Here is an 11207-nt window from a genome sequence, read left to right on the forward strand (position 1 = left end):
GGTCGCACTGCCACTAACCAGCCCTGATCCACCATTGTAGTTCCTCCTCTTGTAGTGTGCTGTTTGTCAAGAGGGCAAAGCGCCTTGCAGGAGAGCCGGCCGCCCGTGTGCCTTCCTTAACGAACCCGTTACTCTCCGTCTCCTCGGTCGATTAACAACTCTTGCAATCGGAATCGTACAACAGCTTTCGCTCCGGTCCTCGTAGCTTCGTCGCACTGGTCGGTCGCGCCGCCAGACTCTTGATTCCGCTCCCCCAGAACCGGGCAGGGCCGGGGGTGCCCTGTCTCTTCTTCAGAACGTCGAAAGAGTCGGGTGGTTTTCGTACCCAGTATCCCCCTAATCTCGCAAACTTGTTGCAGCTTGTTGTTGTCGTTGGTGTCGGTTGTCGCGATTGTCGGGCGGGGCGGTGCGGGATTTTCGGGCGCTCGAGAATCTCACTTTTGATTCTCGAAATCGACGTCCTCGGCCGCCAACAGGCCGCGCAGCGGCTGCGCGGAGCTGCAACCCCTTGGAATCGAGAAAACAGGTCGCAAAGGTACTGCATCTCGATTTTTGCGATGCCCGGCCGCCCGCGCGGGCGGCCCCCGGTGTTTGTTCACCGGGAAGGGGACTGCAATATTGATTTGATATGCACTGATGCGGACACTGCCCGCCCGGCTCAAAGGGGCAAAGTACCTCAATGATCTCAGTTTGGAGCAGACGTATGATAAGACGCTGCGCCTTAACAGCAAGCTGAAAGCCGTCCTGGATGAGAATATGCGCCTCTTGCGGTCATTTGGCCCCCGGTATCAACGTCCAATGGGCTTCCAAATCAAGTTGTTTGAACTGGTTATATACCGCTTCCTGCTCGTTGTGCAATTTTCCTTCGCTGTCAGGTCAAAATGAATCCCTGGTACTACTTTTCCCACAAGGTCTGCTTGGACCTTGCACTCTCGCCGCTCCGATGCAATTCCACTCCTGCCACAGCTTTGAGGCCGCCGAGCCAGAGCACATGTATGCTCGACTACTGGTGCCTGGCTACGGTCTCTTCTGGGATTCGCCATTGCGGGCCGTCATTTTTCTTTGTACTGAGCTTTTGATCTAGCTGGAGGATAGTCAGATCAAATTAGCTCCATGTTTACCTCCCTCGGCCGGCAGGAATTGTGCAAGGTTGTGGCTCAGTGTGTGCAACTTCTGGCGAGACGCATCGAGTCGGGCGAAACAACATCAACGCCAACATGACCAACAGCAGCAGCGGCGGCGGCGGTGGCAGTGTTGACATTCTATTGGACGATCTCATCCATTCGATGCCAGGGAGTTTCACAACCACAACTACAAGCAGCAATGACCTCCCGCTTTTGGACAGCAGCATATGGTTCAATCTCGTACGAGCATCCCTACGACCTTTGCTTCAACCCTCCATATTTCCCCCCTGACCTGACCATGGCTGTATCTGTAGGATGCCGGACAGTGCCTGGTAAATTTGGAGGAGGATTCTCTGCCCTTTTGAAGCGTCTGTCGCCTTGTCCGTTCGCTCCGGCAGCCGTCCAGTGACCCCCGTCTGCCTCCAAGGTTCGCTAGGACCGGACTAGTGGCCAGGATTCGTGAAGACAGCAACATAGACCGAGGCACTTCGTCCAGTGAGCCAGGCAAGGCAGCCTGCTGAAAGCTCTTTGGACAGGTTTGCAACACAATGTTCCGATCTGATGCGGTAAGCTAGCTTTTTTCTGAGAGGTATTGTACCATTACCAACTGGCGCTTGTGGTGTCATCGTGATTGGGTGCGTTGGAAGCGAACTCTGTAGTTGGCGGTTCTCCAGCCAATGGACGGGAATCGCTGTTAGTTCCATGCACCTCCAAGACAGTACTCCTTTTGGAGTGCCCCCATTTCTTGTGTTCTTATTATGGGTCCTACCGGGAGAGGGTCGCCTCCAGTCGTTTCACTTGACGCCGAGTCTGGGCAGGGCGGCACGGTACCAGCGGGTTGCGGTCTGCGGGCTTGGGGAAACATGCTGCAGTGGCGGGAGCCACTCAGCCAAAGCACCGTCGTGCCTGCAACTTGGGATTTTAAGAATGGGCCGGGATCTTCTCCCAGGTCCAGGATCGCCCACGACCTCCGAGCAACAGCCGGTTCCACAGCTCGAGAAAGTCCCCTTTCAACACCTTTCCTTCCTGGCCCCGGTCAGTTTGCGGCTCTCGAGATCCGACGCCTGGCCATCAATTATGCATCCCTCAACATTGCCGATTGAACTCGCATTCTCTGGGCCTGCATTGGCTGTCAGATTCACAAGTCCCCCGCCCCCTCTTACTGGAACGGCGGCGGATTTCGGGGCAAACCCAGTCTACGCCGAGGGCTCCGCCATTGAAGCCGCATGGACAGACACCGAGGACAACGACATTCCGTTCTCGGTTGTCGTTTACCAGGCCGACAGCTCCAACGGCGACATACCGGCCAACCAGGCGTTTGAGTACGTCGTCCGTAAGTCCGCCTGCTTTCATATTTCTATCCCGGCGTACAACCCTAACCAACTTGAGCCCTGAAGACAATGCCGTGAATATCTCAAGCAGCCATTGGGTCGTTGCGACGGCAAAGAACCTGGCCTTCTCAAACGTCTTTGTTCTCAGCATCTTCTTCCAAGGGGACACGGCGGGGAGAGCACTTTCGCATTTCTTCAACATTTCGTCCAAGTTTACCGACCAGGGTCCGCAACAGGCGACACAGACAGTCACCGTGTCGGCCACTGCCACCCTTACGTCTTCTAGTACTTGGGCTGCTGCATCAACACCATTGGAGGCCAATGATGGCACCTTAGGCACAGCAGCCAAGGTTGGCCTGGCGGTAGGGGTTGTAGCAGCCTTGGCTCTGGGGATTGTTGTGGGCTGGTTTTTGGCTAGGCGGAACAGGAGCGGTAATGGTTATCGATCAGAGAAGGGCATGAGGGGCAGTGACACCGGACTTCAAACCTGCGCGACTGCGGGGTTGGGCATAACCTCTGGAGGAGAGGCTGCTGTTCCGGAAAAGGATACGCGTATGCTACCTCGTGAGTTACATGGTGACGTAAAGCGGTATGAGCTCTGGAGTGGGGTGCATCCGTGACGGCTGTTGGTATGAGATGTATACATAGAAAGACCGCGTGGTCGCGACATCGGGGTCCGTAACCCTCGTCTCTAGCGTGGCCATCCGTCACCGATACACCCAAGAGGGAGACCCCAAATTAAACTGGAAGTCTGGTCTGGTCCGGTCCGGTCGCACATGCCTCTCGTTCTCTTCGGGCTGGGCTCATAGGTTGTCTCGACTAAGTTCGGCGGCCTTTCGACTCGGACGGGACCTGCTCTGAGATGTCCGAATCAAGGGTAGAGGAGGGTGGTGTGGTGCGGGCTGGGAACATGAAGACGGAAAACCATGGCAGGTTCAAGATATGCCGGGCATTTGTCTCGGGGGGTATCTGAATGCGGTTGCGGCATTGCAGACGAAAGCTCGCCAACAATTACCAGGCAGTTGTTCGTTCTATGAACTACATGTACGAATAGAACTCGTTTTGGTGGCAGTACGTACTAGCTGCCCGCTACCTACTCAGGCGTTGGACAGGCTTGGACTTGGACGTAATGTAGAGAGACGAGACGGATTGGCGGTGGGCGGGGATGGGAGTATCGACAATCCTTTGGGCCCCGGTCTCTCCTTCAACCACGATAGCAAGGGCCATGCTTCTTCGGCTTAGCTATACGGGAAGCCATAGGTGAAGAGTACCAAGCTAGGTGATATTATGCCATTGTTTTGAACCACAGGTACTCTGGGCCTCCACATGTACTAGTACTCAGTGCAAGGTCCCTTGAATACCCCAAGGAGATACCTGACCCTGACTGCCTGTACCAGACCTGGTACATGTCCATGACCTGAACGGAAGACAGCCCGCGACTCCCCGACTCTCAAGCAGCAATCTGATAGACAAGCTTCCTTCCAGCCACCCGACCCTTCCGCACCTCTTCGACTCCATCAATCAGGCCCTTCAGACCCCCTGTTCTGGCCTCATAATGGTGAGTCTTGATTTGACCCTCATCCAGCATCTGCTGCACCACCGAAAACAAGGTCTTTTGCAAATGCCCGAGTTTTTGGTCTTGCGTCGGCGTTGAAGTGTTTATTGCACAGGACTGGCTCTCCCAGTATGGTCAAAGAAAACACTCAGGATGGCCGCACACTCCGGCGTGTCTGCGTCCGCGCCGGGAAGGGGTCGAGAGCGACATACTTGCCCCCGGCGTCACTCATGGCCTCGTAACATATGGCCATGGATTCAGTAGTGGTAATACAATGGACCGCCATGGCCAGATCATTGTCGGTGTATGCCCGAATGTCTCTCCCGACGGAGGGCGAGTGGTAGTCAAAGGCGTCAGTGGCCCCAAGAGACTTGACCCGGTCGGAGCGGCCTGGGGAGCACGTCGTTACGGGCGTGAGACCAGAGCTGAGAGTCAACTTGTTGTCAGTACCTTGGCTGCCATGATGCCAGACCTTCCAGTCTTCAGCCAGGAACTTGGGAGCTTTGGAACGAACCGACCCCCATATCTGAACGAGAACGAGCAAAGCCGCCGTGGCCGTTTCTGCGCCGTAGATCAAAACGTACCGTGGCCCGTTTTCATGGCGATTGGCGACCGCGAACTGATCGGGACGAGACAAGGCCAGATGTTGCTTTTTCTCCCTCGATGGTATAACACAATCACTGCTGTTCTCACCCGGAACTAGACGCGTCCCTGGTTATCACGCCAACTCATTCGTCAAATCCCCGACTCCCAAACATCAAAGTCCCAATCCGCGGATCTTTGAGGACGTGCCCCGAGCCCCAGGGTATAGCGGGGCAGTATAGGAGCTTATTCAAAACGCCTTGTTCATGTCCGACTTGCAAGTCTAGTTGCTTTCACGCTGCTTAGGTACAATACATAGACATGTAACCCAGCGTACAACAAGCCCAACTGCCCACATGCAAAGCCGAGAATTCGAAAGTTGTCCATGACGCTCCGTCGCTAGGCGATCCCAAGGGCAAAGCGTAAGCCGTTCTTCAAACAGATACTGTCTCGCTGGGCCTCCCTGTCATAGAAGGCCTTGAGCGCTCCCTGAGTGCCATAGTGTCCGCCAACGGCACCCGCGCGAGCTTCAAGATCAAGGATGCCATAGTCATCTCAATATTGAGCTTGATCATATACACTACCGGGTGGAACATGAGGTATATGAACGGGTTTGGCATAAACAAGAGTCCAATAAGAAGCGCCTATAAGGTGCCGACATCAGATATCGCGACGTCTCGCATAGCAAGTGATAAGGGGGCATACTTACATCGAGGCTCACCGAAAAAATAATCAGCCGCGCATTGAATCGGACCAACACATCGTACTTTTTCAATCCGTAGAACTTCACGACCCGTCGAACAGTAACCAAGAACCATATATTCAACGAAGCATCGACAGCGCCAATAAGCGCCTTCGAAATCGGGTCCCAGATCCGATTGGCTGCAAGAAATCTTGGAACATCCTAGTTAGTGGACAATTGGATACATTCGATCGAATGGAATCGGGAAGAACTAACCTTGGACTTGGCAGTGGGATGATATGCGCGGGGAGCCAAATGCAGCTGACAGCAATGATGATAGCCGAGATGAGAATAGCCGTCCCCCATTTGACCTTCCGGACAAAGTCTTTGTCTTCGGCGACAACGTATACGCGGTTGATGATGATCTGCATGATGCAATGGATCTCAAAGATCCAGACGATCAAGATTGCAAGCAGAGCAGTGACATTCCTGGAGAAAGGATCAGTTTAGTGCCGCAAGCTTATGGGGGGCAGCGACTGAACCATATACAAGACGACCATGTATTGGTGGATTTGATGGAGAGGGACGGAGATGGGCCACATACCCACTCGGCAACACCTCTTCCATGAGAAGCCATGCCATGATTGCAATGGCCATATTGGAGAAAATCTCAATCCAAACGAGGATCACGTAGATGCTTCGCCGAGGTGAGCTGACCGCCATGGTCTGCTTTATAGCCTTCCAAACTGTAAGGAAGCCAAAGCCCAAGGTGAAGCCGAACGCAATTCCAGCCAGCTTGATGTCGGCCAGAGAGCTCTCAATCCTCGAGCCGTCTCGGTGGGGACCCATGATTGAGCGAGACGATAGAGGAAACGTAGGTGTCTTTCCAGGTATGACGAGAGAGACTCGATGACAAGCGGAGAGGCCAGCTCTGACGATCCGATATGCTGCCTCTAGATGATGTTATAACTTTGGGTTGTGCGAGAGGACGACATCCATGTCTCATATGATAAGGTAAACCTTATTCGCACGTCGAGTGCACATGGGATTATAATGCAATAGCTGGGGTAGAGAAGCCAAAGAGGGCGGCAATCAAGACATGTCAAGTGGCATGGAAACGGGAATAACCGACGTGTTCCACAAACGAACCCCATCAGCGAGTCAGCATGCATCGCGGTACCTCGCAGTTCGCCTCGAGATGCGCCGTCCTGGCCAGCCAGCTTCCAAATTAAACATGGTTAGACGTGCTAGCCAAGTTTGTCAAGAGCAGGGGCTTGCAGCCCGCCAGGCGAGTCAGTCGGCCTGAGATACTCCAATCCAAACTTGGAACTTCGACCTGTGCCAACGGCTGGAATACACCTACAACTACCGTACATCGGCCAGCACGGCGTCTCTTGTTACCCTCCGCTGGCAAGACATCACTATCACAATACTAAACAGAGGAGGTCTGAGCCCAGGACAAACAATATAGGTGGGATAGTGCGGGGGATCGGAAGATCGGCCGGGCCGTGGCGAGGGAGTGGGACCCGGGGACACCGAGCAAGCGTCATCTCAAAATGCTGAGACGGAGAATTTGCCGCAGGATCAGCAAGGCCTCAAGTGCCTGATTCATATACGTAGTACACGTGTGCAATTCAAGAAACCGCACGAGAGGAAGCTGACGCTGTGTTGATGATACCCCGATCGCGTGAGACGGACCGGTACCTTACACAGCTGTCTACCTGGTTCCGAGCGCAGCCGATGGCCGACAGAAACCGACAGAAAGCATGATGCGGAACAGGAGCATGAATATGATACCTGAAGTGCGGGGAAGGTGATTGAGATAGGAAGGAACACTCCTTGGATCTAACGTTCGTCTAACACTGGGGCTCATCTTTTTTCTTGACTTTCCATCCATCCTGACCACCCATCAGTCGGCCCCCGACCAGTCGGTCAGCCAACTGAACCGATCGTCTTTCTCGACTCCAGGCTCGAAGTTAACCTTTCTTTTACTCTCCTGATATGCCCGCCTACCTTACTCTGCTAAATGTACCTGTTCACTCCTCAGCGATGGCTTGCCCCTGGTTCTCGTTTTGTAGATAAAAAGCTCCGGTGCCGAAACCTCCGGTGCAGCTGCGTGAACCGGGATCGAGGTGACGCACGGTGACCCTTCTAGAGCGCAGCGTCGATGCCCGGACCACGTGAAGTCGCCGTTGGTAAGTGTCCGTGCCGTCTTCAATTGACGAATCGGCTCCTATCGACATCGTGAAACCCCGGCGCCGGTCCAGTATAACAATTTGACGAGAGGAAGTCGCACGATCAACCATCACTATAGCCGTAGTTAGGTTCAGACCCGTCCGAGTCTCTGTGCGCTTATCTGCATGCTCTGCATGCCCTCGCTCGAGCGCACGTCGGCGTCGCCGGCCACGACAAACACATGGCATGATGTTGGCCTCCCACACCCTCCCTGTCTGGAGTGCCGCTGGTGTGCCTGGCATTGAGATTTCGGTCGCCTCAGCGCTTCGACTTCCGTACACAGATGCTGGACGCCAGAGAGATTATGGACGGTGACTGTCGTAGAAGTACACAAGAGGCGTGATGACTGGCGACGCTCGGTCAGGTCCGGATCAAGCATCCAACACGCAACCCCTCGGCGCTCGCCGCTCTCACCGCACAGTCAAAGCAAGTCCATGCTGGTCGTACCCAGCACACCAAGCCCTCGCCGCAAGCTCACAGTCTGCCACTCCCTTGGCGTCAATGACAAGCACCCGGTGATTGTTGTGGATGTGCCCCGAGAGCTGGCCGACGCGCAGGATGTCCTGCATCATGGGCAGGTCCCGCTCGTGGACGGGGTGGGCTCCGTCGATGCATCTTGGAGCGGCGACGAAGATGGGGTTGCTGTAGATGGGGAATGACACCGCCTTGCCGCTGATAATCAAGTTTAGGACGGCTAGATGTTGTGGTTCTTTGTCGTCTTCAAACAGCATGTCGTTCCCTGCCCACGTCGTCCACCAGTATAGCACTCCGGTTGAGGTGACTCGGAGGGCTAGCATGACTGTTGCCCGCGGCAGTCGCTGAACCGATGCCATTTTGAGATGCTGGGTGCTCTCCATTGATGCTCTTGAGCCGAAAGGCCTTGAATTCGACAATGTTCGGCGCAATACTGGGCCACGACCTCCACCACCCGTTTTGCCGGGCCTGACATGGTGTGCACCCATCCGGCTCACGATGAGCTCGCAGGCACGCGGTGCCAGGTGGAAAACAGGCCACATTCGTCGGCCTTTGCATCGGGAATGTCGTGATGCGGTAGTGCAAATACCGTGTCTCGGACCTGGGCACGCCATCACCCCTTGGGGAGTTTCTCGCCGCTGGCTCCCACGGGTATGGATTGGGCCGTGTTGGAGCATGGTTTCAGATGGTTGGTTTCGTGCCTGTTGGATTATGCTGTCTTTGCTATTGCACACTTCGTGTTGTTCTTGATAGCAATACGGTTCCATCTTCACAACGGGGACATCTCATAGGCGTCTGCTGGCGAGACCGAGCCATTGCTGGGGGATCGAACAACTTTGAGGTTTGTGGTTGTGACATCGCACCCGCCTTTAGCAACTCGGCGGGTGAATTCGGGTTGCAGGATCAAATGGAAATATACCTGGGTTCTCCTTCATTTTACCGCCCTCTACTCATTAGTTCCGAGCGGCGCTCCCCATTCTTCCCTGGACCTACGGCCCTTCCTGCAATCCAGCCCAGCAGTGTAACAACCGTCTCATCATGTTTCCCGCCAGCATACCAAGGCTAGGTAGCATATTCAAAAACAGATTCGGTTCACGATGTGACCAGGGTGTCGGTTGCAGCTGATGCGGTGTTGATCTCGAGTCTCTAGAGTCATATAGAAGTCACGTCACGTAAGGGCAATCTGTTCGGTATTGAATGATGGGAAGGATAACGGAGTAAAGCAACATTCAATGCGCCCTAGCCGACCTGGACTACCAATTGTGGGTGCTTGTTATCATTTGGTGGGTATTGCTGGACATTTCTCCATCAATCTTCTTCCCCCTCTGCTCGGATCAACAGAATCTCGCCGCCTGATACTTCATGTCGATGCCACTCTCCATCAACCTTGTACAATTGTATTGCTTCCAACTCAATGATACCGTCCTCTCCGTCTTCCTCCTTCCTTCCTCTCTCCATGCTTAACCACCGAGTCGACTTTGAGAGTCTTGATTTGTCGATGCTATTAGGAAGCCAGTTATGTCGAACCTTGCGGTACTGAAACGCACAGATCTATTCGCATGGAGCCAAGCAAAACGAATGCATGCTGTCCAGACCATGACTGTGCCCGCCAACGGAAGGATCGATGATGTTCGCCAGAGGCGCGATAGCCCCTGCTGCAGCAAGAGACAGGCTGACAGGTATAGTAAGTCAAAGCGCCTGGTTTCATCCACCCCCCACTTTCCGACACCCCAACCCTGCATTGATACCCAAACAGCCCAACCACTTCAACAACCACAACTTCATCAATTCCGGTCCTCTGAACGCCATTTCTAGTAAATAGCATCTTCTGTAACTGAGATGGCCAAATATACTGAAGAACAATTTTTCCAAGCTCTTTTGCAAGTTCAAAATGGACGTCCGGTGGCTGCAGTCGCCCGAGAATGGGCTATACAAAGGTCCACCTTGATTGACCGTCGAGACGGCCACCAATCCCGTGCAGAAGTCTTTGAAAGCTTACAAAGGCTTTCAAGGCCCAGGAAGACCGCTTGACGGAATGTATTCTTATCCAAGTCGCCCTCGGCTTGCCTCCTGCCCACTCGCAAATCAAGGAGCTTGCCCTGAGGATGCTACGGGCTCGGGGAGACCTGACAACTCTCGGAAAACGTTGGTTGACACGGTTCCTGATAGGAACCAAGTCTTGAAAACCCAGAGAGCTAGAGCAATGGAGCATGCGAGGGTCAACGGGGCTACAACCGAGGTTATTCGAGGATGGTTTCCATACCTAGCTGTCCCAACCAGCGCTCCCAACAATCCAATCAATCCAATCCAAGCCTCATAATTGGATTGAATTGAGGCCTTTCTGAATAATTGATTGATTGAAGCCCCAGAATTGAATTGAATTGAAGAATTGCAATTACGTCAATTACGTCACATGATCCCGGGTGAGGTTATTCCGAGCCGACCGAGTCACTCGGCCCTCGACCTTCAGAAGGCGTTACTTGTCTGCTCAATCCAACAGAAAATCGGCTTTTTCGGAAGTTGAGCCGCCCTGCCAAGGGATCGCGAGATGGCGGCGGCGGCGCAACCAGAGGCAGTGATCGAGGTGGCCGACCGCCCACCCTCACCGAAACGACCGAGCCGCACCCCGAAACCGAGTGCGAAAGTCCGTGAAGCGATGCAATCGCTGGAGGATGCGGCCATTACGTCGAGAAGAACCGCACTCCATGCTACACGAAGCACCGCATCGAGAGGAACACGCGTACTGGGAAGCGGGAGCGGAGCCAACGGCCAGGCGGAAGCGGGGAAAACAGCGCTCCAAACGCTCCTAGAAGCAATCAACGAACAACAAAACGAGACGCGCGAGATAATTGCCGAACAACGGAACACAATCTGCGAACTGCGCGACGTGGTTTACAAACAGCAAGACGCGATTCAGCAGCTCTCTGAGGAGCTGAGACAAGCCCGAGACCAGATAGACGCCCTCGTACGCAACGCAGCCCCTCCTCATACAACTCAGACGAGCCCAAGGGCGTCATACGCGGAGGTTGCTCGCACGCCGCCAGCAAGCCAACCAAGTGGACTGCGAACCATCTCCCTGTCGAACACAACGCCGACGACCTTCACGGATACCCTGTTCTACACGGTTGATACATCCAGAGTGGAAGAAAGTGAGAAAGGGAAGGTCCAAGTGGCAGACATAAGGAAGGCAATCGAGGCAGAGATCCAGACACACGAGAACCAGG

The 11207-nt window shown here is 54.3% G+C and overlaps 5 protein-coding genes and 1 pseudogene across 6 annotated transcripts; 1 reads left to right on the forward strand and 5 right to left on the reverse strand.

The window, feature by feature from the left end:
• On the reverse strand, positions 1–646 carry N657DRAFT_161748 (uncharacterized protein). The gene has a single exon (XM_062786029.1). The coding sequence runs from the start codon at positions 542–544 to the stop codon at positions 152–154; it is 393 nt and encodes a 130-aa protein (XP_062643948.1). The 5' UTR covers positions 545–646; the 3' UTR covers positions 1–151.
• Positions 647–2201: 1555 nt separating this feature from the next.
• N657DRAFT_674322 (uncharacterized protein) lies at positions 2202–3150 on the forward strand (the record flags this gene model as incomplete). Its single annotated transcript, XM_062795743.1, has 3 exons — positions 2202–2457; positions 2522–3019; positions 3104–3150. 3 exons carry the CDS (start codon positions 2202–2204, stop codon positions 3148–3150), a joined length of 801 nt encoding a protein of 266 aa, XP_062643949.1.
• A 764-nt stretch (positions 3151–3914) lies between these two features.
• Positions 3915–4529, reverse strand: N657DRAFT_702196 (annotated as a pseudogene; the record flags this gene model as incomplete). The annotated part of the gene is made up of 1 exon: positions 3915–4529. A coding segment is annotated over one exon (371 nt), but the record flags the coding sequence as incomplete, so codon positions are not given.
• Positions 4530–4629: 100 nt separating this feature from the next.
• N657DRAFT_625393 (uncharacterized protein) lies at positions 4630–6123 on the reverse strand (the record flags this gene model as incomplete). The annotated part of the gene is made up of 4 exons (XM_062790750.1): positions 4630–5236; positions 5302–5485; positions 5551–5763; positions 5879–6123. The coding sequence occupies 4 exons, from the start codon at positions 6121–6123 to the stop codon at positions 5027–5029; spliced, it is 852 nt and encodes a 283-aa protein (XP_062643950.1). The 3' UTR covers positions 4630–5026.
• Positions 6124–7919: 1796 nt separating this feature from the next.
• N657DRAFT_683763 (uncharacterized protein) lies at positions 7920–8342 on the reverse strand (the record flags this gene model as incomplete). The annotated part of the gene is made up of 1 exon (XM_062796601.1): positions 7920–8342. One exon carries the CDS (start codon positions 8340–8342, stop codon positions 7920–7922), a length of 423 nt encoding a protein of 140 aa, XP_062643951.1.
• Positions 8343–10449: 2107 nt separating this feature from the next.
• On the reverse strand, positions 10450–10665 carry N657DRAFT_649239 (uncharacterized protein; the record flags this gene model as incomplete). Its single annotated transcript, XM_062793679.1, has 1 exon — positions 10450–10665. The coding sequence occupies one exon, from the start codon at positions 10663–10665 to the stop codon at positions 10450–10452; it is 216 nt and encodes a 71-aa protein (XP_062643952.1).
• Positions 10666–11207: the final 542 nt, after the last annotated feature.

This window comes from Parathielavia appendiculata, assembly GCF_033297405.1.
Source record: "Parathielavia appendiculata strain CBS 731.68 unplaced genomic scaffold N657scaffold_18, whole genome shotgun sequence".
Classification (NCBI taxonomy): domain Eukaryota; kingdom Fungi; phylum Ascomycota; class Sordariomycetes; order Sordariales; family Chaetomiaceae; genus Parathielavia; species Parathielavia appendiculata.